Below are 26,970 nucleotides of genomic sequence, written 5' to 3' on the forward strand. Positions count from 1 at the left end.
AAAGTTTTGCTGTATTGCTTATTTATGTTTTTCTGTCTAATTTATATAGCCATAATGTATATACCTTACAATTAGATTGCTTTTCAAAAAGGAATTTAGTAGTACCTTAAAATTCCTCAGAGATTTTATGGTGGTGGGTTAGTTAGAAGAAAATCATCATAGTGGCTTATTTTGGGGGCGGGTAGTAACAATATCATTATTATTTTTGTGAAGATTATTCACACCTTCCCTGTGAGATCCAGAGTCCTAGGATCACTTTCTTCCCTGTGAGAGAATAGCTTCTTAGTAATTATTTTGGAATGAGTTCTGTGCCTTTGAAAATTTATTCCTGTCGCGATGATAATGAGACAGATTGCCTGCTATTCTATATGTATCTCTATAATTAATGCAGGCACTAGAGAGTTAAACTCATTAAATTTGGTATGTAAGGTTTCAGTATGTACAAATTAATGGTGTTATCTACAATCAAAATCTAATTTTTTTGCCTCCTTAGCGCTGGCTGACAGAGCAGAGAGCTCAATGTCCTCATTGCCGGTAAGTGTTTTACTATGATTATTTGTGAATTTGGAAAGTAGTAAGGTGATGGGGTCAGCGTGTGTCCTAATACTCATAACATTCTTTCTGCAACCTGCCACATTTCTACTCCTTGCAAATACAGTTGAAAAGAAAATAAGCAATCTATCTCGATAAAGAAATGCAGACTGATTTACCTGACTTAGAATTATGTAGAACACATTACATTGTTTACTTTCTTTTGGAAAATCATTGTGTAACTTCTTAACTTACCTTTTATAACTAAAAAAAAAATAAAGTTTCTGTTAAAAAAAAATCCAGATAGTAATAAAAAGGTTTCTGATTCTGATACCTGACTTGATTTTTTCATGATTTAACTTTCAGAAGAAATTGTTAGTGTTAGGTTTCTATACCTGTTCTTCTAGACATTTTTCTATATATGTACTGATGTATACATATAAATGTTTTCTTAAAAAGTACAAATGATATAATATTATTTTGCTTTGCTTTTTTTTCCATGTAAAATATGGTGATGCCTTTATTGATCATATGTACATATATGTCATTTAAAATCAGTGTTTGAATAATAATCCACTGTAAGATTATACATCGATTTTTTTTTTTTTATGCTTATATTGAGACACATATAGGTTGTTTCCATTTTCGGTTATTTCAAATGATGCCAGATTGCATTGAAGGGAAAGGTCTTTTTACCATTTTATGTTCCTAATAATAGATACTGAAAATGCTTCTTCCTCACATTCTTGCCAACACTGGGTATTACCAGTCATTTATTTTTTTGTCATTCTGCTAAGTGAAAAATGGTATCTCGTTTTTAATCTGCTTTTTAAAAAAATGATTGAAACTGAGCATCTATTAAAACATTTTTAGCCATTTATAATTTCTTTTTTTCTTAAACTACTTCATATCTTTTGCCCATTTTTCTTCATGTACTGTTCACTTTTTTCATACTAACTTTTAAGAAGATCAGCAGTATCAAATAGAACTTTCTGTATGATGGAAATGTTCTATAGCCTTGCTGTCAACTGTGGCAGTAGAGCACTTGAAGTAAGCCTAGTGTAACTGTGTAAAGAAATTTTCTTTTTTTTTAACTAATTTGAATTTTTAATTTAAATAGTCACATATGAGTAGTGGCTGTCACTTTGGAGAGTATAGCTTTAGACTAAGGAATTAAGAATTCAGTTTGGGGCTTCCCTTGTGGCACAGTGGTTGAGAGTCCGCCTGCCGATGTAGGGGACACGGGTTCGTGCCCCGGTCTGGGAAGATCCCACATGCCGCGGAGCGGCTGGGCCCGTGAGCCATGGCTGCTGAGCCTGCATGTCCGGAGCCTGTGCTCTGCAACGGGAGAAGCCACAGCAGTGAGAGGCCCGCGTACTGGGGGAAAAAAAAAAAAGAATTCAGTTTGTAATCTGAATTGCTAATTTTTTTATTCATTTTTTTTTGTAAATGATACATTCTTGTAAAAATAAGTTACAAACCATACTTTTCATTGTGTTTTTGTTACTATTTTGATAGTAATATGGTATGAATATGATTGTGAGCCCTATTTTGAGGAGTGTTTATTTTTTCTTGATTTATAATTTCCTTTTTTTTTCCAGCTTTGTTGAGGTATAATTGACAAAATTGTAAGGTATTTAAAGTATAAAATGTGATTGTTTGATACACATATACATTGTGAAAGGATTCCCCCCATTGAGTTAACACATTTGTCACCTCAGTATTTACCTTTGAAATGTGTTTTAGAAAATGATCTCAAATTCCTGACTGAGAGTACATGTATGTATATTTTCTCTCCAGTGCTCCACTCCAGCTACGAGAACTAGTCAACTGTCGTTGGGCAGAAGAAGTAACACAGCAGCTTGATACTCTTCAACTCTGCAGTCTCACCAAACATGAAGAAAATGAAAAGGACAAGTATGTCCTTAGTTTCTTTGTTCAAGTGTTTCATAGATTGTGCCACATGGTATTTTAATGACATTATTGAAAGTTTAAGCTTCCTAGGTGAACACTAAGACAATTTTCTTCTGGCATGGTGTGGGTGTCTCTATTTGGAAAGACCCTTCTAACTCTGACTTCTTTTATTAAAACCTCTCATAAAGGATTAGAACTGCCACAATTTGCTAATTACTAATCTTTCTTCTTTGCTTCTTGATGCCTACTGGCCCCCCCTTGGGTTTGCTAAAGGTGCCTATATATAAGCCATTGATTAATAATGGTTCTGATAAATTTCCTATACTGTAAAAGCTATATTCTAAATTCGGTAGTGTGGAAATCATGCTAAATGAGATAGTATCTAATATGCTGTTTCTTCATGCTTTTATTAATTTCCTATTGGATATTCAGATTACTTATAAATGAGAAATACAAATTGTCGACCTATTTAGGTATTTTCTGTAAGCTCAGTGTGATTTATCAGTGAAAAGCTTTTTAAAATTGCAACAGTGTGTCCCCTTTATAGGCAAGAGAAACAATTTTTTAAATTGCGGCAAAAGAAACAACATAATATTTACTATCTTAACCATTTTTAAGTATATAGTTCATAGTGTTAAGTGTATGCACGTTGTTGTACAGCAAAGCTCCAGAATTTTTTCATTTTGCAAATCTGAAGCTCTCAATTCATTAAACAATAATTTCCTATTTCCCACCATTTTACTTTCTGTTCCTATTTTCTCCCATTCCATAGATTGCCCTTTTTCTCTGTTTATTGTGTCTTTTAATGTACAGAAGTTGTTAATTTTGATATAGTCCAATTTATCTATTTTTACTTTTGTTGTGTGTGCTTTTGGTGTCATACCCAAGAAATCATTGCCAAATCCTGTATCATGAAGCTTTTCTCCTGTGTTTTCTTTTAAGAGTTTTATCATTTTAGGTCTTATGTTCAGGTCTTTGATCTATTTTAAGTTACTTTTTTAATATGGTATAAGTTAAAGGTATTTAACTTAAAGGTATTTAACTACTAGGGCTGCCATAACAGAATACCACAGGCTGGGTGGCTTAAACAACAAAATTTATTTTCTCATGGTTTCAGAGGCTGGTAGTCCAAGGTCAAGGTATTGTCAGGGTTGGTATCTGGTGAGGCCTCTCTCCTTGACTAGGATATAGCTACTTCTCACTCCATCCTCACGTGGCGTTTTCTCTGTGAGTGCACACTCCTGCTGTCTCATTCTCTTCTTGTAAGGACACCAGTCCTGTTGGGTAGGCCTCCACCCCTGTGATTTCATTTAACCTTCATTACCTCCTTAAAGGCCCTAACTCCCAATACAATTACATTAGGGCTTCAGTGTAGGAATTTGGGGGCACACAATTCAATTAATAACCATGTCCAACTTTATTCTTTTGCTTGTGGTTATTCAGTTTAAGGGAAAACTTTTTTACATTGAATTGTTCATTTCTAATGAGGATCTGGTATTGTGCAATTAATCACCTGTGTCTTGGTTATTGTTGACTTTGGTCACATGTAGAAAAAGTGTGCATGCATACATGCTCATGTAGGCATGGACACATAATCTGATTTGCCCAAAATGTAGTAATAGGATAGAATTTATCGTCTATACAGTTTCTCAGAAATGATGTTATCTTTGTACTTTAAATAGAAACTAGTCTGCATTTTTCATGTAATTTTAAAGTCCTTATAGATGGATGAAAACAATACTTAAAAAAAATTGTCTCTACATGTAATTGTTCGGCTTAATTCACAGAAGCCATGGAGTACATTTTATATTTCCTGAGATATAGTCATTTAAAATTGACTGACCTGTTTGCCCAAACTTAGGAATTTGTTGCAGTAACTATGTTCCAGTTTTTAAATTTATTTAATTTATAACTGTACTTTTTTTTCATAATGTATAGATGTGAAAATCACCATGAAAAACTTAGTGTATTTTGCTGGACTTGTAAGAAGTGTATCTGCCATCAGTGTGCACTTTGGGGAGGAATGGTAAGCGGAACAAATTCAGCATATTATTTAGAGTGTAGAAAGCACTGAAATATTTGTTTGTTTTAGATAGAAAGTAATATCATTTTACTCTGTTTATAGAATGAAAGTTAAATGTATCTGCTTTATAGCGGAAGGTATTGTACCTTCTCTTATTCCAGAGAAACTTCTTTTGTTGGGAGATTTTGATGTATGATGTGCAACCCTTACATAAATATTTTATTTTAATTAAAAACCTGTAAAATGTCTACTCATATCAGTTGATCTGATATCCTGGCTGTGATTTCCAATTTTAGTTTCTTTAAAATGGAACAAAAACTTTATAGACATTTGTGAAACAATATGAATGCAGACATCTAGTTCTTATGATTTTTTTTTTAATCTTTCTTCCTCAAGTACCTTTCTAATTTATTCATTTGTGCTAGAGACTAGGGGTTCAGAGATGAACACGGCAGATATCAAACAACTAGTTCTGTACTTAATTACTGTTGTGATAAATATTAGGAATAAGTATACAGTGCTGATGAGAGTGAATAACCATGGGACCTGACCCTGAGTTAAGCTCCAAAGGATTGAGTAGGAGTTAAGTGGGTGGAGAATTTGGACAGGGTGGATGAAAGAGAATTATTTTTGAATAAGACGTTTCTTTTGCAATGGGCTGTGGGAAGAGGTTTGAGGTCATGGAAGAAGGCTAGTACTGACCAAAAGAAGAGTGACAAATAAGGTTGTGTCAGGTGGTTTGGGCCATTGTTAAGGATTTTGCTTCTTTCTAATGAGTGAAAACTTCTAGATAAGTAAACATTTTGCTAAAGTCCATTATCTAAAATCTTGAAGGATTTCCTATATGGGCCAAGTGATTTTAAGCAAACTCTGGCCTGTTTTAACAAAGTGAAGGCAGCCAAAAGATAAAATTCATTTGAAATTATTTACCAGTTTATTAGTATCCATAGAGTGTTAAGGAAGGAATGTAAATGCAGATGAGATATATGGAAATGTTCAAAAACTACTCATTACTTTAAATAGCATGGTGGACATACCTTTAAACCTTTGGCGGAAATTTATGAGCAGCATGTTACTAAAGTGAATGAAGAGGTAGCCAAACTTCGTCGGCGTCTCATGGAACTGATCAGCTTAGTTCAAGAAGTGGTAAGACTACTACTGAAAGATCATTATCCCTTTTATAGTCTATAATATATATTTTTCATAATATAAACCAATCAGATGTTGAACTCAAGATTTGAAATTTTGATAAGATATACTTATAGTTCTCACCAACTTCAAACTAGCTGAGGAATTTGCATCCAAACCCCTTGCCTGTTCTGAAGTTGGAGCCAGAGAATTGCCTCCTCTTATGCAGAAATAGCGAATCAGTGAATGAATTAAATAAACCTGTTTGTTACATAGTCAATAATTGACTCCTAAACAGAATCAGTATTGACTTTTACAGTCATTAAGTCATTCATTCTTTGGGAGAGTTTCTGCTACCAGGGAATGAACTATTTCTGATGTCCTGAATTAAAACTGAAGAATTCAAAGAGTAATATTTAACACTACTCTTTAGATACTGAATGGGTCAAAGAGCTCTGGTGAGCTATTTACCATTTGTAATATTTCTATGGGAAAATGTAATAAGCATCAAACATTTAAGTACTAAATATACTTTTGGAATATATTTTGTTTAAAGTTACCAGAATGACAGTTATTCCTGAGGTTTGCAGACCATTCCTAACTCAAGATGTTGTCTTTATTGTACTCATGTAGGAATCAAGATCGAGATCATCATTTGTAACATTCTTTATACAGAAAATAATGTTTTTGAGTTACATGTATGCTACACAAAGTCATTTTGGAATATAAACAAGTTGGATGGCTTCTGTTTGGCCTTTGTTTAGTTACCTTTTTTTCTATTATTTTCTCTTGACAGCATTTTAATTTGGGCATTAGGGAGGTTGTTCTAGTTTGAGATTTTCACTGCTTGTGCTTATAATAATACTAAGTATAGGAAAGATTGCTTTTTATTTTTGGTAGTATGCTATTAAAAAAACTATGTGCTCTGCAATCTTTAAAAACCCTATTTTTTTCTTTGTTTCGTTCTGAAAAACATTTAAAACTTTGTAAATTGGAGTAGATGTGGTTTTTCAAATTTTTCATTTGTTTTAGAGTTTTGTGTGATGTGAACTGGCTTTAGTATAATTTTTTGGTTTTGAACAGTGGTTTCCTATATGATTGGGGCTTTGAGTATGTGTTTTGTATGTGTTACCCAAAGCAGTTTTTTTTGTAATTACATATCTTTCTGTTTAACTGTTAAAATATTGTGTACTTTGTTATGCTTTAATTGTTTAAGAATTTTTTTCTGAGTTTCAGGAATTCAGCTGACTTTAAGAATAATTGCAGTGATTGCATTAATGTCTGTTTACTTCTATTTAAAAAAATTCTTCAATTAAAATTTTTTTATAAATTTATTTATTTATTTTTGGCTGCGTTGGGTCTTTGTTGCTGTGCACGGGCCGTCTCGAGTTGTGGCGAGCGGCTGCTCTTCGTTGCGGTGTACGGGCTTCTCATTGCAGTGGCTTCTCTTGTTGTGGAGCATGGGCTCTATGTGCACGAGCTTCACTAGTTGTGGCACGAAGGCTCAGTAGTTGTGGCTCGCGGGCTCTAGAGCACAGGCTCAGTAGTTGTGGCGCACGGGCTTAGTTGCTCCGTGGCATGTGGGATCTTCCCGGATTAGGGATCGAACCCGTGTCCCCTGCATTGGCAGGTGGATTCATAATCACTGCGCCACCAGAGGAGTCCTAAAATTTTTTTACCTGCTTATCTTCTAGGAAAGAAATGTCGAAGCTGTCAGAAGTGCAAAAGATGAGCGTGTTCGGGAAATTAGAAATGCGGTGGAGATGATGATTGCACGGTTAGACACACAGCTGAAGAATAAGCTTATAACACTGATGGGTGAGTTTTTCTATGCTGCTTGTGTACATGGTGCTTTGAACCTCCTTGAGGTTCAGTGGTTGGTGAGTTATTATAGGCTAGGAAAAGATTGCTTTAAAAAATAGAAGTTCTACCTGTTAATTGTTCCTCTGTATCAATTAACATTACACCAAATTGATACAACTTCTGCTAACTTCATGGGATATGCTTCCAGCTCTTCAGACTTTGTGATTTACAAAGTAGGTGGTCTGATTTGGCAAGCGTGCCTATCTTTTTTTTGTTTTGTTTTGTTTTTGTGTCATGTAAAGCAGTTTCTTTCTTGCTTCTCTATAATAATAATTTCTGTAACAATAATTCCTTTATCCTTCTGTGTTTCCAGCTTCTTTGAGACTGTTTTCCTCTCTGGACATTCTTTTTTACAGGTTCCTATTATGTTCAAAGCACATACCTCTTGCTGACATTTAATATAAACAAATGGCCCACTTAACTACATTCATCTTTTTAGGCTGCATTTAAATTTGGGGGGAGGAATTATTTTAGAATAGTTGATTGATTAAAAATGTTAGTTTTCTATAGCTTTATATTCCTTTAGAAGAAGCAATAATGTTAATTTCATTACAAAGTATACTGTCACTGTATATTTCTTAGAAGTATTTAATAGACCCTGCATTGTCCTTTGTAACTGTAGTTAGGGTTGGTTCTGAAATCCTCTTGTCAAAGCTACTACAATTAAAACTCTGGAAAAAATTTTTAGAGTAGCTGTAATGAAGAAGTTTTGCTTACTTGAGATTGATTCCTTGTTATTGAACATGTTCAATGAAATTTAACTTTATTCGTGAACCATAAGAAGCCTGAGTGTTGGTCTTCTCCTGTTTTTTAAATAGGTCAGAAGACATCTCTGACACAAGAAACAGAACTGTTGGAATCCTTACTTCAGGAAGTAGAGCACCAGGTGATGAAATATTAAATGAAATGAGATAAAGTCTTTATCCTTTTTCTGTTCATGTACTTTAAAAGTTTTTTGACAGATTATGTAAGATCAAAAGATCTGGGGATCTGTGTGCTATAGTAGGGATTTTTATGAAATAGGAATCAGCTGATTCAAGGTTTCTCCATCATGTATGGGAACTAGATAAAATAATACTAATTTTGTTTTTGAAAAAAACAGAATTATTTTTACTGGGAATAATAGCCAATAGGAATCTTTAAAACATTAAAATCTTCTGACATTGTGACTTAAGTGGTGACTTCGAGATAGAATATTATTGCCAATTACTTACACATAATGATTCTTAGGGTAAAATTAGCATTTTTATTTATTAAGGAAGTTTTTATTACATACCAAATAGATAGCAGGCATTGCTTTAGGTGCTTTGGAACACAACAGTGGACACAATGGCAAAATAATCCTCAGAGAGTTTATAATTTAGATTCGGGGTAGGTGGGGATAAAGTACATAGTGAATGAATAAATAAAATGTATAGTGTCACATAAATATTTGATAATTTTATCTGTCTTGAATTTGGTTTTTGGAATTCTCGAATTCCTCTCTATGCCTGATACACAGCTGTCTCATGCAGTTGTTCTCTTAATTATCATCCTGGGGATCCCCTTCATTTCTTTCTTGGGATTCAACCCAAGAATCCTGATTCCTGATTTTCATGGCTTCCATGCTCTTGATTTACACGTTTGTTTTGGTATCACATTTCCTCTGTGGCTTTCATGAAAGGGTAATCAGAATAAATTTTTTGAGACTGCATGTCTGAAAATATTTTTATTCAATCTTTACATTTGGTTGATAGTTTGGCTGGTAGAGTTCAGTACATAAGTATTTATATATTGTTTTTCTCTTCAGTATTTTTTTTGACCGTGCTGCACGGCTTGCGGAATCTCATTTCCCCAACCAGAGCCCTCGGTGGTGAAAGCTCGGAGTCCTAACCACTGGACTGCCAGGGAATTCCCCAGTATTCCCATTCTTAATTGTGCATGTTGTTCTCCTAGTCCAGAGATTTTATTTTATCCCTTCCAGAGAATAAACTAGCAGCCTTCTGCTGGAGTGATAGGACAAATTTAAACCAGCTATAAGTGGAGTAGGGGTGGGATCTGGGGATCTGTGCACTTTTTTTTTTCTTTTAACAGCTTTATTGAAGGATAATTGACAAAAAATAAGCTGCATGTATTTAAAGTGTATAATTTGATAAGGTTTGACAAATGTATACACCTGCGAAACTATCACCATAGTCAAAGTAGTAACTTTTTTCCTCCAGAATTTTTTGTGCCTCTGTATAAATTCTCCTGCTTCTCCCAACACTTCCCTCTCCAGGCAACCCCCTATCTCCTTTCTGTCATTATAGATAATTTTGCCTTTTCTAGCATTTTATGTAATTAGAATCATACACATTATATACTTGTTTTATGTCTGACTTCCTTTACTTAGCAGAATTATTTTGCAGTTCATTCATATATCAATAGTTGTTTCCTTTTTAATTGCTGAGTAGTATTCCATTGTATGTATATACCACAATTTGTTTTTCCATTCAACTGTTTATGGTCATTTGGTTTGCTTTCTGGTTTTGGGTTTTACAAATAAAGTGGCAGTGAACATTCATTTACAAATCTATAGATGGACATATATTTCCTTTTCTCCTGGATCCTCCTCTAAGATAGAGTGGTAGATACATGATTAGGTTTTTAATAAATGCTGTCTGTTTTCCCAAAGAGATTGTACCATTTATATTTCCATCAGTAGTCTTTGAGAGTGCCAGTTCCTCCACATCCTTGCTAACACATGATATAGTCAATCTTTAATTTTAGCTGTTCTCATAGGAGTGTAATAATATTTCATTATGGTTTTAATTTGCATTTGCCTTATACCTAATGATGCTAAGCATCCTTTCTTGAACTTATTTGCCATCCATATAGCTTCTTTGTTGAGGTGTCTGTTCAGATCTTCTTTGTTGTTTGAAGTTCAGATCTTTTGCCCATCATTTTATTGACTTGTTTGTTTTCTTACTGAGTTTTGAGAGTTCTTTATAAAAAAACTGGATAGAAGTCCTTTATTAGATATGTACTTTGCAAAGATTTTCTTCAAGTCTATGGCTTGTCTTTTCATTCTCTTGAAAGTGTCTTTTAAAGGGAAGTTTTAAAATTTTGATGAAGTGTAAGTTACCGATTTGTTCTTTTGCTGTCATAGCTAAGAAATCTTTACCTAACCCAAGGTGACAAAGATTTTCTCCTGTGTTTTCTTCTAGAAGTTTTGTAGTGTTAGGTTTTATATTTAGGCATATCCATTTTGATCCTTTTTTTAAAAAAATTTATTTATTTAGCTGCACCAGGTCTTAGTTGCAGTATTCAGGATATTTTAGTTGTGGCATGAAGGATCTAGTTCCCTGACCAGGGATCGAACCCAGGCTCCCTGCATTGGGAGCGTGGAGTCTTAACCACTGGACCACCAGGGAAGTCCCTGGTCCATATTTGTATGTGAGGTATGGATCCAAGGTAGTCTTTTTATTTTTGTTTTTTATATATGGCTATCCAGTTTTTCCAGCACTATTTGTTGAAGACTAGCCTTTTTTCACTGAATTGCCTTTGCATCTTTTTCAAAACTTAGTCCATATACACATTGTCTATTGATTTATTTTATGACACTACTGCACTGTTTTGATCATTGTTGCTTTATAATAAAAGGCAGTGTTAGCTCTCCAACTTTGCTCTTCCTTTTTTTTTTAGAGTTGTTTTTTGTTATTCCAGATCCTTTGCATCTTTATCTGAACTTTAGAATCAGCTTATTAATTTCTGCCAAAAAAAGTTTTGGGGTTTTGATTAGAATTACATTGTATCTATAGATCAATTTAGGGAGATGTGATATTTTAGCAATACTGAGTCTTCATTTCATGAAGACTTTATTTCAGCAGTGTTTTGTAGCTTTCAAGGTACAAGTTTTTCACATCTTTCGTCAGATTTATTCAGTATTTCAGAATTTTTGATATGATAAAGGATGTTTTTTAAAAATTCCAATTTCTGACTTGTATCTATACAATTGATTTTTGTATATTGATCTTGTATCCTGTGATTTTGCTAAATTCATTTATTAGTTCTAGTGGCTATCTTGTAGATTCATTGGATTGCCTGCAGATAGTCATGTAATCTCTGAATAAAGACAGATTTCCTTCCTTCCTTCCTTCCTTCATTCCTTCCTCCCTCCCTCCCTCCCTCCCTCCCTCCCTCCCTCCCTCCCTCCCTCCCTCCTTCCCTACCTCTCCCTTTCCCCCCTTCCCCCTTCCTTTCCTGTCTTTCTATTTATTTATTTACTTGGCTGCTAGGTCTTAGTTGCGGCACATGGGATCTTCAGTTGCAGCATGTGAACTCTTAGTTGCGGCATATGGGATTTAGTTCCCTGCCCAGGGATTGAACCCGGGCCGCCTGCATTTGGAGCGCAGAGTCTTAGCCAGTGGACCACCATGGAAGTCCAAGACAGATTTTTTTCTGATCTGGCTGCCTTTTATTTCTTGTTAGGTGTTACTGCCCAGAACTTCTCGTATAATGTTGATTCAAGTATGATGTTAGCTGTGGGTTTATTGTAGATGTCCTTCATCAGGTTTAGGAATTCGTTTCTATTCCGTTTGATGAGAGTTTTCATTAGGATTGAATGTTGGATTTTGTCAAATTCTTTTTCTGCATATATTGAGATGATCATATGGTTTTTCTTTTTAGTTCTTAAAATAGATGAACATTTAAGAAAAATATCAAACCAACTTTTATACTGGGATAAAAACCCTAAGTTGATTGATGTATTGTCGTTTTAATATATTACTGGATTTGATTAACTAAAATTTTGTTTAAGATTTTTGCACTTCTGTGCATGAAGGATATTAGACTGTAGTTTTCTTTTCTTAAAGAATTGTTGTCTGGCTTTGTTATCAAAGTAATGCTGACCTTAAAGAATGAGCTTTAAATTATGCCCTCTTCAGTATTTTGGAAGAAGTTGTGTAGAACTGATAATGTTTCTTCCTTAGTTGTTTGATAGAATACACCAGTGAAGCCATTTGGGCCTTGTTTTCTTTGTGGAAAGAAAAAAGGAAAACAAAAAGTTTTCAGTTTCTTTAATAGATACAGGGCAGTTCTTGGGACTTCCCTGTTAGTCCAGTGGTTAAGACTCTGTGCTTCCTCTGCAGAGGGCACAGGTTCATTCCCTGATCAGGGAACTGAGATCTTATATGCTGCGCAGTGCAACCAAAAAAAAAAAAAATTTAGATACAGGGCAGTTCATATTGCCTACTACTTCTTTTTTTCATTCATTCATTCATTCATTCATTCATTTATTTTTGGCTGCATTGGGTCTTCGTTGCTGCGTGCGGGCTTTCTCTAGTTGTGGCGAGCAGGGGCTACTCTTTGTTGTGGTGGAGGGCTTCTCATTGCGGTGGCTTCTCTTGTTGCGGAGCATGGGCTCTAGGCACACGAGCTTCAGTAGATGTGGCTCTCGGGCTGTAGAGTCCAGGCTCAGTAGTTGTGGCACAGGAGCTTAGTTGCTCCACGGCATGTGGGATCTTCCTGGACCAGGGCTCGAACCCGTGTCCTCTGCATTGGCAGGCAGATTCTTAACCACTGTGCCACCCGGGACGTCCCTGCCTACTTCTTCTTGAGTGAGCTTTGGTAGTTTGTGTCTTTCAAGTAATTATTCCATTTTATTTGAATTTGCTAAATTTATTGGCATAAAATTAATAATATTCCCTTATTATCCTTTTAACATTTGTAGAATGAAATGTCACTTCTCTCTTGACATTGGTAATTTGTATCTTCTATCTTTTTTCCCTGCTCAGTCTGGCTAGAGGATATTGATTTTTGTTGATCTTCTCAACTAGGTTTTGGTTTTCGTTTTGGTTTTTTTCTGTTGTTTTTCTTTCTTTTTTATTGAGTTTTATTTTGATTTAACTATTTTCTTTCTTTTGCTTAGCTTGAGTTTCATTTGCTCTTTTTTTCCTAAAATCTTAGGGTGGAAGCTGGGGTTATTGATTTGAGACCTTTCTGTTTGAAATACATTCTTATATCCCCTGTGACTTCTTTGACTCAAGTAGTTTCCAAATATTTGGGGATTTTTCTGATAGTCTATAATGTCAGGTCAAGTTGGTTGATGATGATATTCAAGTCTACTATATCCTTGCGAATTTTCTGTCTCCTTGTTTTATCAATTATTGAGAGAGGGGTATTGAAATTTTTAGCAATAATTATGGATTTGTCTGTTTCTTGCAGTTCTTTCGGTTTTTGCTTCATATATTTTGGGTTTTGTTTGTTTGGTTTTTGTTTTTTAAAAAATATTTATTTATTTGGCTGAGCCAGGTCTTAGTTGTGGCACATGGGATCTTTTAGTTGCAGCATGCGGGATCTAGTTCCCTGACCAGGCATCAAATCCAGGCCCCCTGCATTGGGAGTGTGGAGTCTTAACCACTGAACCACCCGGGAAGTCCCCAATTTCATAAATTTTGAAGCCATACTAGTAGGGGCATAAACATCTAGGACTGTTATATTCTTTTTTTTTAACTTTCTTTTTAAAAATTTATTTATTTTACTTATTTTTGGCTGCATTGGATCGTTGTTGCACGTGGGCTTTCTCTTCTTGTGGCGCGTGGGGGCTACTCTTCGTTGCGGTGGGCGTGCTTCTCATTGCGTTGGCTTCTCTTGTTGTGGAGCATGGGCTCTAGGCGTGCGGGCTTCAGTAGTTGTGGCACGAGGGTTCAGTAGTTGTGGCACACGGGCTTAGTTGCTCCACAGTATGTGGGATCTTCCCTGACCAGGGCTGAAACCCATGTCCCCTGCATTGGCAAGCAGATTCTTTTTTTTTTTTTCCCCCGGTACGCGGGCCTCCCACTGTTGTGGCCTCTCCTGTTACGGAGCACAGGATCCGGACGTGCAGGCTCAGCGGCCATGGCTCACGGGCCCAGCTGCTCTGCGGCATGTGGGATCTTCCCGGACCGGGGCACGAACCCGTGTCCCCTGCATTGGCAGGCGGACTCTCAACCACTGCGCCACCAGGGAAGCCCGCAAGCGGATTCTTAACCACTGTGCTACCAGGGAAGTCCAAGGACTGTTATATTCTCTTGATGAATTGTTTCCGTTATCAGTGTGAAAGACCTGTTTGCTTTGAAATCTAGTTTATTTGATGTCAAAAAGCCATTTTAGCTTTCTTTTAACTAGTATTACTATGTCATATCTTACTCTGTCATTTTATTTTTAATGTATTTTTTCCTAAATATTTAAAGTGTGTGTGTCTTGTAGGCAGCATACAATTGGCTCTAGTTTTTTTAATTCATTCTGACAGTCTTTGACTTTTAACTGGGATGTTTAGTGTGCTCACTTATAGGGTGAAGTTTGAGTCTAATATCTTGCTGTTTGTTCCACCTGCTCTTTGTTCCTTTTTTTTTTTTTTGGTTATTTTTAGGTTGAGTATTTTTTTGGATTTTGTGTATTGTCATTAGTGGATGACACTGACATCAGTAATAAAAATAAATGTAAATGGATTAAATTGAAGTTTTAAAAATCCCATGGTGAACTTCTTAAGACAGATCTAGAGAATGATGAGAAATTTAAAGTGAAAATATTACGAGTGATAAAAAGAGAACAATCTACCTTAGGAAGATAGGACAGTTATGATTTTGTGTTCCCAAAACATAAATTCATTATATATAATGCAGATGCTGACAGAATTATAAGATTTTCATAAAATTACTATCTGTAGTGAGTGATTAAAAATAAATTATTTTATTTTATTTAAATCTGATAAACTAATAGTTCCAACTAACAAAAGATTGTAAGAATAGAAGATCTTTGAAAAAGAAAATTGAGAGCTTTATTTAAAAGGTATATGTGGAATTCTGAATCCCAAACTGAAGAATATATATTCTTTTTAAGTCCACATGGAACAGTTTCAACATTTTGTCACATACTAAGGTATATAGAATTCTGAAGAAATTTAATAAATTTATATAAACAACATGTTCTGTGACCACAGTATAATTAAGATAGATATCAAAAACACAGTTTAAAAATTTACATATATGTATGTAAGTACGCATTTAAATATATGTTAAATATCTCCATAGTTCTTAAGTGAAGGAGGACATTGCCATTGGAATGATAAATTATTAAAATAGATGTAGCTACAGGATATTTAGACGGAAACTTTTAGTCTAAAATGAAGTTTAAGAAATTATGAATAAGTGAAAAAAGACAGAAAAAAGAACAATGGTATAGAAGCATAAAATGGAAGGAAATCACAGAGGCAGTGATGAAATAACAAGAGAGTGCCATGAAATAGTTGAGAGGATCAACATACCCAGTATTGGATCTTTGAATAAATTAATTTAATGGAAGATACTCTAACAAGGTTGATTAGGAAAAATGAAGAAAATGTCCAACAGTATATTGGGAAGAAAAATGGGACGTGACTACAAATATAGTAGAAATTTAAATAATAAAAATATTTTACAAAGTAATTATGGATATAGCATTTACTATATACCAGGCACTATTCTATGTGCTTTACACAAATGAGCAACTTTATTCAGGTAGAATCTACATGAAGAAGATAGTTTTCCAGGAAATTGTAATTACCAAAAATGACCTAAGAAAGAATATAATTTAAAGTAAGAAACATTACGTAAATTATATTGGAAGTATATAGTCAAAAGACATCAAAAAACATCAGATCCAGACTAATGGAAAATTTTTACCAGATCTTTAAATATCTGTTATCTATCATAAGCACTTTTTTTTCCTAAAAGAATACAAAATGTACCAAAGCTAACATCTCAGTCTTTGAGATTGATGTAATGTTAATAACGAGTCAGCATAAGAACACTGTAAGAAAACAAAATTAAAGCCCAACTCTATTATAAACATAAATACCATAATGTTAAAATACTGACAAATCAAAATTAGTAGGATACTTACTAAAACAAAACAAGAAAGCAAGACTTGGTAGGGTTAATGAAAGGAATGAAAGGAATGTTTCATTATCAGAAAAATCTCTTGATTGTAACTCAAGAGTTTAAAGGGCAAAACCACATGAACATATAAGTAGAAATGAATAGAATAATATTAATTTTTAAAATAACATTCAATTATATTCGATCCTCATTCATGGCCAAATTATTCAGCAAACTAAGAGTAAAAGGAACTACCTTAACTTTATTAAAGGTATCTATTTAAAAGTCTACCTTTGGAGGAAATAAGGTCAAGGAAGGATACACATAGTATGCATTCAATAAATATTTGAATGAAAGCTATAAATTTTGGTATTTATCATATGATACCAGTTATGTTATATCGTTATTCTTGGTGAGCTGTAAGCAACTATCTTCTAAAAGACATAAACCCAGTTGTCGTGGGTTTTTGAATATCATTTGTATGGCACTTGATAGTGTATTAGTTTGTTAGGGCTTCCGTAACAAAACACCACAGACTAAGAGGCTTAAACAACAGAGATTTATTTTCTCAGTGTTCTGGAGGCTGGTAGTCCAAGATCAAGGTATTGGCAGTTTGGTTTTCCCTGAGACCTCTCTCTCCGGCTTGCAGATGGCTGCCTTCTCGTTTTGTCCTCTGAAGGGCTTATCTCCAAATATAGTTACACTATGAGGTACTGGTGGTTGGGACTGGAACAAATGAGTTTGGGGTGGGGACACGATTCAGCCCATAGCAGTTTACAAAGCTGTCTCACATACAGCTTCATGCTTGATCTAACAAACCAGCACAGCAAGCAGCGGTAGATATTATTCCAGTTTTACACATTAACAGACTCTGAGCCACATAATTGGTGTGTGGCAGGACTGGGACTTCAAACTGGTTGTCTTGAGTACAGAATCAGTAGTCTTTTAACTACCATGCTTATTTTGCTAAAGTTGGATTTCTCACTTTTTACCTTTGGTATAACTTAATGTTTCCTAGATTGATAGAGGTTAAGACTTTTTTCTGTGTGTTAGGTCGTAACATTTCTCTGTTCCCTGGAGTGCAATTTGAGAAATCCTTGTTTGAAGGTCGTTGACTTTTAGGGGTTTGTTCATTTATATACATAATGGCTTCACTGTACCAGTCTAAAATACATTTGTAGTTGCTTAGAATTGGATTTATGCTAATATACAATGAGAGAAAAATACATTAAAATCAAATACATTTACTCAATAACTTTACTGTTATAATGGAAATTAATAAACCTAGATTCTTAACTTTCAAACCCACTTTGAAAGAAGCTATTGTGTTGGCCAAAAAGTGCCTTCGGTTTTTAAGTAAAAATAAAAGACACATTTTTCATTTTCACCTAGAACTTTATTGAACAACGTATTCACCCTTTTGTTCCACTACCTTCTGCCATATTTCAGACAACTTCATAATTCCGTCTTCTGAAAACTTTTTATCTTTTTGAGCAAAGAACTGTTCCAGGTGCCTTTTGCAGTTTTCCAGGGAATTGAAATTTTTTCCATTAAAAGAATTTTGTAAAGACCTAAATACATGGAAATCTGAAGGTACAGTGTCTGTTGAATACAGCAGATGAATCAGAACGTCCCAGCCAAGCTGTAACAGTTTTTGCCTGGTCATCAAAAAAAGTGCGGACTTGCGTTGTCCTGATGGAATATTATGCGTTTTCTGTTGACGCTTTTTGTTGAGTGCTGCTTTCAGTTGGTCTGATTGGGAGCAGTACTTGTTGGAATTAATTGTTTGGTTTTCTGGAAGGAGCTCATAATAGAGGACTCCCTGCCAGTCCCACCATATACACAGCATCACCTTCTTTGGATGAAGACCGGCCTTTGGTGTGGTTGGTAGTGGTTCATTTTGCTCGCCCCATGATCTGTTCTGTTCCACATTATTGTTCAGTATCCACTTTTCATCGCCTGTCATAACTTTTTTTTTTTTTGCGGTACACGGGCCTCTCACTGTTGTGGCCTCTCCCGTTGCGGAGCACAGGCTCCGGACGCACAGGCTCAGCGGCCATGGCTCACGGGCCCAGCCGCTCCGCGGCATGTGGGATCTTCCCAGACCGGGGCACGAACCCGTGTCCCCTGCATCGGCAGGCGGACTCAACCACTGCGCCACCAGGGAAGCCCTGTCATAACTTGTTTTAAAAACGGAATATTTTCATTACGTTTAAGTAGAGAATCGCATGTGGAAATATGGTCAAGAAGGTTTTTTTCACTTATGTGGAACCCAAACATCAAAGCAATGAACATAACCAAGCTGTTGCAAAGGATTTTCAACACTTGATTTGGATATTTTGAGTATGTCGGCTATCTCCCGCATGGTATAACGTCAATTGTTCTCAATTAATGTCTCAATTTGACCGCTCTCAACTTCAACTTGTCTGCCCGACTGTGGAGCATTGTCCAGCGAGAAATCTCTAGCACGAAACTTTGCAAAACACTTTTGACATGTTCAATCAGTCACAACACCTTCTCCATTTGCTGCACAAATCTTTTTTTTTCATTTTGGTTGCGTTTTTATCTTTCTTGAAATAATAAAGCATAATATGCCGAAAATGTTGCTTTTTTTGTTCCATCTTCAGTGTTAAAATGGCTACACAAAAATTCACCAATTTTGAGAAGTCTTTCTTTAAATGCACCCTGATATGACAGCTGTCACATACAATCTAACAAAACTTTTGAATGAAGTTAAAGACAACTAAGTGCTACTACAGCCAGCTTACAGAAAAAACCGAACAAAACTTTTAGCCAACCCAATATTTTTCTTTATCTCAGTTTTTTCAGTATATAACCAGAATAATTTCCATTTTCCTTCTTTATTAAGGATTTTGGGGGTGCCAATGCATAGTAATTTTTTTATTCAGACAGTTCTTTTCCTCAAACAGTTGCGATCTTGTAGTAAGAGTGAGTTGATATCTAAGAGCTCAGAGATCCTCATGATGTTTCAGCAAGTTCATCGAAAGCCCATGGCGTCCTTTGTTACCACTCCTGTTCCACCAGACTTTACCAGGTACGACACATTTTTTTTTACTTTATTTTCTTTTGAAGTTTATGTGCAAATGCATATACTTGTTTCAAAAGAAAGCTGTTGCTAACAACTAGAACTCAGGTAGTTCTCCCTGACCAATAAGGTAAGTCTTCATTTCTTTGTGAACTAACAAGCCAGATAAAATATTTATATCTTATTCAAGCACTGAATATTAATAAAAGGGCTGGGTATTTGCTCTTGTTAAATAGATTTGAGTCAACCAGGGATATTCATTAATATTCCAAGGCTGCCTCTTTGATAGTGTGGTCAGCCATGTCAGTTTTGAAGATACCTTTTCTGAATTACTCTATCCGTCATCAGTGGAATGAAACGAGTTTTGATATAAATACCATATATGAAGATAAGGGTTTTACAATTCAGAATAGGGTACATGGATCTCCTGTATCAGAGTCAGGAGTGTTGTTCCAAAATGAAAATTCTCAGGCCTGTTCCCTGACAGTCTTTGGAGATGGTATCTAGAAAATGAATCTTGAGCACCTCAAGTAACTCTGCAGTAAAGTTTGGGTACCATTGATAGAGGTAAACTCCTATACTGATACTACTTGCAACAGGTTATCAGGCAAGCAACTCTGCTTGACTTCTTTTTTTAAAAAAAATATTTATTTATTTATTTGACTGCGCCAGGTCTTAGTTGCCACACGTGGGATCTTCGTTGTGGCATGTGGGATCTTCAGTTGCGGCATGTGGGGGTCTAGTTCCCTGACCAGGGAACAAACCTGGACACCCTGCATTGGGAGTGAGGAGTCTTAGCCATTGGACCACCAGGGAAGTCCCTCTGCTTGACTTCTTGAGTGTCAGTTTCTGTCACATCCAGTGATTATTTTGATTTTTTTTTTTTAATTTATTTATTTATTATTATTTTTTTTGGCTGTGTTGGGTCTTCGTTGCTGTGTGCGGGCTTTCTCTAATTGCGGCGAGCAGGGACTACTCTTCGTTGCAGTGCGTGGACTTCTCATTGTGGTAGCTTCTCTTGTGGAGCTTGGGCTCTAGGTGTGCGGGCTTCAGTTGTCATGGCACGTGGGCTCAGTTGTTGTGGCTCATGGGCTGTAGAACGCAGGCTCAGTAGTTGTGGTGCACGGGCTTAGTTGCTCCACGGCATGTGGGATCTTCCCAGACCAGGGCTCGAATCATGTCCCCTGCATTGGCAGGCCGATTCTTAACCACTGCTACCAGGGAAGTCCCTATTTTGATTTCTTTTTCCTTTCTAATTGCACAAGGGACTCAGAACCCCAATAATACCTTCCTTTCACTACCTTCTTTTTTGGGTATAGATGGAAGGGACTGAAACTGGGGTTGGGATGGGGGAGGTAGGAGGCACATCAATAAAGAAAAAAACCACCAAAAAGTAAAAAATAAAACTCTGATAATTAAGGAGATTTCCCTGGGAAAAGGTCACCTTAGGGCCCTCTCCCTCTCTAGTAAACCTTACTGTCTTACTGGAAAACTTGCCTTATAACTTAACTGTAATTTTTATTAGAAACTTAGTTTATGATTTGCAGTATAGAGGAAGCAGGTGTTCCATCTGTTGATTCATTGATCAGCAAAGAAAAGAAGGCCAAATAAGAAAGGCTAGGGGCTTCCCTGGTGGTGCAGTGGTTAAGAATCTGCCTGCCAGTGCAGGGGACACGGGTTCGAGCTCTGGTCTGGGAAGATCCCACGTGCCACGGAGCAACTAAGCCCGTGCGCCACAACTACTGAGCTTGGGAGCCACAACTAATGAAGCCTGTGCACCTAGAGCCCACGCTCCACAACAGGAGAAGCCACTGCAATGAGAAGCCCGTGCACCGCAATGAAGAGTAGCCCCTGCTTGTGGCAACTAGAGAAAGCCTGCGTGAAGTAAGGAAGACCCAACGCAGTCTTTTTTTATTTATTATTAAATAAATAAAAACATACATACATACATACGTAAAAAGAAGAAAGAAAGGCTAGCATTTATGGACATTAAGTTACAGACCAAAGTTTAGATGTTCAAAGCAGCGGTGATTGTTTCTAAGCTTTGAGATCATGGAACTGAGTACCTTATATTCCATCGGTTGATGATTTGTGATAGAGCCACAATGGCGAATAAAAGGTCATTAAACAAAGTAATGTTATTTATTAAAGGTCATCTATGTGCTCAGCACTGTTGTAAGTCCTGCATAGGAGCCATGGAAGAGGAAGTAATCTTACTGGATATATATTCCACATGAAATGGTAGAGAATTGTATATTAAAATTGAATATTTGTTACTTAGTTACATCAGAAATTCTGAGAAGTCAGGGTAGACTGCTGTGGTAAAGATGACTTCATAGCCTAGAAAGGAATTGTGGAAGACCTTGAAAGATACTTAGAATTTCATTAGGCAGATGAGAATAGGATATGTATACATGAACAAAAATATGGGGATGTGATAAGAGCTGCTATATTTGGAAGTCAGCAGAGAAATCATTTCAACCAGAATTTGAAGGGCTGTATTGTTGGGGCATTTAAGTCTCTCAGGGAGGACTTAAATAGCAGAAAAGTACAGTTCTCAGTCCATAAAGAGTTTTGGTTTCTGGGAGAATGGTCAAGTTGGGATGGAAAACCAGTTTTTATGTAGCTGACCAGTCTGTTTTCTCAAGGGAAAAATGGATACTTACCCTATTTTTCTTCCGTTCATCCCTTAAGTCATGATGAAGTCTCTGGTCTAAAGATTTGCAAATCAGTATTTTTCAGAATACTGGGCTAGAGATGTTTTGAGGCTAGCCTCTCCGTATTCCGTGAAGCTTCACGGACACCATCGTGAGATGAGTCCAGTCATCATAAAGACCAGAGTAGAAGAGGTATAGAAATAAAAGTTTGAGAACATAAAGCTGTGCCTTATTTGCAGACAGAGTGGTAACACCAGTATGATTATAGATAACCTCTGAACAAGTGAGCATAATGTGGAGATGTTAATAAATACTTAAGGATGGTAGAATTGATAGAATTAGGTGGCTTAGCGGTCGTTGTGGCTTTGTGTATATATGTAAAGAATGCAAAAGAAATTTTGAGTAAATACTTCTACCAAATTACAAGAATTTTCCAGCAAATATTTGTAAATATCCATTCATTCAGTGTATATTTGAATGCCAGCTATGTTCCAGGTATGTGCCAGATACAAGTAGAGAGCACAATAGAGAGTTCTTGTTTCCTCATAATGTGATTTAGTGAAAAAGATAGGTGATTGAAGCAGTAATAAAATAAAATGTGATGACTGGTGATAGGGGAAGTATATGTATCCTGTTTTAATGCTTCCCCATAGCACTAATTTATTATAATGTTATTTGTGTCTGAAAAGTTTTGGCTAAAATATTATACATATGTAGGAGTATGTCATAGTAGGATTGATAATTGTTTTCTGTGCTCTGAATGTTAACATTTATTCTCAGCAAGTGAGAGCCATACTGTACCCTCTTGGTTAGTAAGCTTTAGCTACCTGTATGCATTAACTTGTAAGCTTTCTATCTCGCTGTTCTAAGTTAAACATGTCCTCTTCATCTTCTGTTTATTTTGTGTCTTGGTGAGCTCTTTGACCCTCAAGAGCTGATTAAAAATAGGACAATGATATTCTGGTCTTAGAACAAAAACAACAACAAAGGAAATATATCACACCGAGTATTAAGGACATGGTGGAAGAAACAGTATGAAGATCAGCAGGCAACTGGGGATTGCCTGCATAATGTCTGTAGACATTTTGAAAGATGTTTAGTGGGAGAACTAAACAACGTTTGTGCGGTTGGAAGTTGCACAAAATTATAGCCAAAAGCATATTATAACTTGACCAAATTTGAAGACTATCCTGGAGAGATTCCTTGGAGCTCTGATTAGATTTTTGGTTCCAGGAAGGCTTCCCAGGCATTAATTGCATTGATTCTGATAATTGGAGTTTTGTGTATATTGAATGCTAAGAGAGCATATCGTGGGGAGAAGTTAGAGCAGACCTCCAAAGGTATGTGACTTCTAATTTGTTATCTGAAGGAATTGTAAGGATTAACCAGACAAAAGGATCTAGGAATGAGGAATGTGAGAAAAGGTAACTACTGACTAGGGCTGTGGTTAGGGGTGCTTGACAATTGGATAATAGCTCTACAGTTAATAGTTGCAAGGCAAACCGCATCTACTTGTGAAAAAGATGTGAGCTGTTTAGCTACATATACTTAACCATAAAATAAGACTGATGTATTTTTAATAATGTATACTATATTTTCACTGGCAAACCACTAATTTCTTCAGGTACTGTCACAGTGTGAAAATGCTTTAGATGCATTTTATGTCTTATTTTGGTAATAACACATTTTCATGAATTGAACTTTAGAAAATATAGCTGAATATGTGGTGCAATGGCTTGCAGTTTATCTTTTTGGTAAATTTATAATTTTATATATTAAATATATTACACTGCATTACAACACCATGTATGATAGTGTCTTTATCATAAATGTTTTACTATCTCTGACTTTTGAGGTGTTCTAATGACAGTGCTAGAGACTATTAGCGTGCTGTGGGTGTAGTTTAGTTCTCTTTGAAGATGTAGTTTAGCTCTATGGATGTAGTTTAGTTCTCTTTGGAGAAGACTGTATGGAACTAAAGTTCCCTAGGTAATCTTGCCTTGCCATGAAACTGTTAATGTGCTTATCCTGCTTGACCCCTATGTGATTATGTATTCTTATCCTATAAAATTGTATAGATTTATTTGCTAGTAAATAGTCTCAAAGTATTTAGGGTCTGTCAATATTCCTCATAATTTGTTCCGAAGAAGGAAGTTTGGGGATTTATTGTAATATTTTATCCTTTTGTTGTTTCTTTTGATTTTTTAAAATAGTTTATATGTTTTCTATTTCAGGTGTCCAGCCTAAGTACCTAACTTTTTTCTTTTCCTATTTCCATATTAGTTTTTAAATATCTCTTATAGTTATTTTAATACTTAATCATATATTGCCTTTTTTTAAAAAAGCTATATTATAAAGTATTTGTTGAGTCTCCAATTTAATTGCAAACCTTTGATGTCAGCTTTTGATGGTTTTATGAATTCATTTGATTTAATGTTGTTTAATAAAGTTTTAAAAATATTTCTTAAGGCCTTATTTTAGTTTAATAAAATTTGTAAGATGTTACTGAGAGACTTAACTTCGTTTCTTTTTTTTATTAAGATTTATTTATTTTGGGGGGCTTCGTTGGGTCTTCATTGCTGAATGAGGGCTTTCTCTAGTTGTGGCAAGTGGGGGCTACTCTTCGTTGCGGTACGCGGGCTTCTTGTTGCGGAGCATGGGCTCTAGGAGCGCGGGCTTCAGTAGTTGCAGCACGCGGGCTTCAGTAGTTGCGGCGCGTGGGCTCAGTAGTTGCTGCGCAGGCTCTAGGGCACGCGGGCTTCAGTAGTTGTGTCTCATAGGCTTAGTTGCTCCCTGGCATGTGGGATCTTCCCCGACCAGGGATCGAACCCGTGTCTCTTGCATTGGGAGGCAGATTGTTAACCACTGCACCACCAGGGAAGTCTGACTTTGTTTCTTAATTAAATTAAATGTTAAACTTGTATAAGCCAAATAATTTTTTTCTCTTTTGTTTCTTTTTAGTGAGTTGGTACCATCTTATGATTCAGCTACTTTTGTTTTAGAGAATTTCAGGTAAGAGTTTTTGACAACTTTAGTGTTTTTTTGTATGTGTACGTAAGTAAGAGCTAGGTAGGTGTCCTTCCTGGGTAGCATACAGACCTAATGAACTTTGTCACTCAGTGTGTAGTCTTCGAAGAAACAAGTTTTGTATTAGATACATAGAGGTCATTTGTCTGGATTGTTTTATATCTTCTAGATGGATTGCTCCTGTAGGGTGGGAAATGGAACTTTTTTTTTTTTTTTTTTAAAGAAGAGGGTCTACTTAGCCTTTGCTAGTAAGGTAAGGTGAATGGGATGATAGAGATCAATGAGCCCCCCTACCCATCCTCAGAAATAAGAGTGGTGGGAAGTAAGAAATTGTGGATGGGAGGGTATTATTGTAAGAAATTTGTAAGCTTTGTAACTTGCATGCTAAGTTTGTTAGCTTTTACAGCTTTTTCTCTGAGATTAGAAGCCAAGATATTAAAACACAAAGGTCCTAAGGGACTTGTCTTAAAGGGCAGCATGGAAGTGGGGAATGAAGAATATAAAAGGTCTTGCCTTGGGAAGAGAAAATCCCAAGAGGTGATACCATCAAACTAAGGCCAAACTGAGAACTTATACCACTCCCCACTTAATTTGTTTTTTCTTATGGGATAATTCTGTGACTAAGATATAAACCGAGGATTACCCCACATTTTTTTTCCATATTAGAAAAGGATAATTATACTGTGGGGATGTGAGGAAGAAACTTTTTTTTTTTCCTTTAACGGTGGAAGACTGTTTGTTGAAGTGGTAATTAGATTCAAGGCACTTAGTTATATTTTTCTTTTCCCTTAAATGACAAAATTTTGAGGGTTTTTTTTTAACCTGAAACTTAAAAGATACTGCTGAATATTTCTGTATCATTAAAGTTTCTTTTATTTCAGAATGTTAGTATATATAAATTTATACAGTGGAATCTTGACTTCTTCAGTCACCTTCATTTACTGGTCCAGGACTTCAAATAAGTAACATGAAGTGGTTGGGTTTTGTTTTTGCCTGTTTGCTATTTCCCAACAGTTTTGATCTTGGGATTCAGTTGGTTTTCTTTTACTTTAGTACTTTGCGTCAGAGAGCAGATCCTGTTTACAGTCCACCTCTTCAAGTTTCAGGACTTTGTTGGAGGTTAAAAGTTTACCCAGTAAGTTTTTCATTATTTCTAATAAATTTTGAAACCAAGATCTTTCTTTTAGGGTTCTATAGTACACTGGTTCACTTTTTTAGTGGAGAAAGGAATTAAAATAATGACAGTTTTGTTTCTTTATAGGATATGTTGCTAAACCTGTGAAAAAAATGAGTTAAATATAAACAGTGTAAACACTGGCATATTACTGAACCTTATTTCACTAACATTTAGAAGAAATGTTTAAAATTCTTATTTTAAAAATCATTAAAAAAAATACATTTACAGATGGTCATCAGAAACACATGTGTGTTGACTGCATACTCATGGTGCATTCCAGTATGTTTCTTTGACCTGTAGATTTGCTGCATATTGGTAGCTGGACCCAGTGGTATGATGAGCTGCATAGTCAATTCCTATGGCAAGAATATAAGCAGTAGTGTGTGCTTTTATCACATCATATCTAGTTGCATATCTTTTTGTCATATTGATGCACATTGCCTACATCTGTTAATTCACTGGAAGTTGCAGAGTAGTGATTCTCATTTTGTTTCTTTTTTGCTTATTACGTGTAATGCTTTTATAAAGAGATGCTTACCTTTACCTATTGTTTGGTTATCCAGTATTACAGTTCATATAGAATAGGCAAGACTCTTTCCTGTTATTTAGTGATTTTCCTTATTCTCTGAAAGTAATTAACTAGGTTTTTAAAAAAAATATCATTATGAACTCATGGATTTATACATATTTAGTCTCTTTAAGTTGGCTTCTGTGTCACTTTGCTCTGACCCTAATAGTCTAGTAGTGAC

The 26,970-nt window shown here is 35.7% G+C and overlaps 1 protein-coding gene across 4 annotated transcripts in view; it reads left to right on the forward strand.

The window, feature by feature from the left end:
* The window catches only part of TRIM37 (tripartite motif containing 37), a gene marked incomplete at its 3' end in the record, with an annotated part of 154,439 nt that overhangs the window by 12,214 nt on the left and 115,255 nt on the right, over positions 1-26,970 (forward strand). For all 4 annotated transcript variants that reach the window (XM_082678832.1, XM_082678829.1, XM_082678831.1 and 1 more), the window contains exons 3-11: positions 494-534; positions 2,332-2,448; positions 4,384-4,471; positions 5,492-5,614; positions 7,291-7,414; positions 8,278-8,345; positions 19,245-19,369; positions 24,979-25,029; positions 26,098-26,179. In XM_082678832.1, coding sequence (XP_082534958.1) covers positions 494-534; positions 2,332-2,448; positions 4,384-4,471; positions 5,492-5,614; positions 7,291-7,414; positions 8,278-8,345; positions 19,245-19,369; positions 24,979-25,029; positions 26,098-26,179 — 819 coding nt within the window. The remainder of the gene's footprint in view (positions 1-493; positions 535-2,331; positions 2,449-4,383; positions 4,472-5,491; positions 5,615-7,290; positions 7,415-8,277; positions 8,346-19,244; positions 19,370-24,978; positions 25,030-26,097; positions 26,180-26,970) is intronic.

The sequence above is a fragment of the Grampus griseus genome (genome assembly GCF_964374135.1).
Source record: "Grampus griseus genome assembly, chromosome: 20".
Classification (NCBI taxonomy): domain Eukaryota; kingdom Metazoa; phylum Chordata; class Mammalia; order Artiodactyla; family Delphinidae; genus Grampus; species Grampus griseus.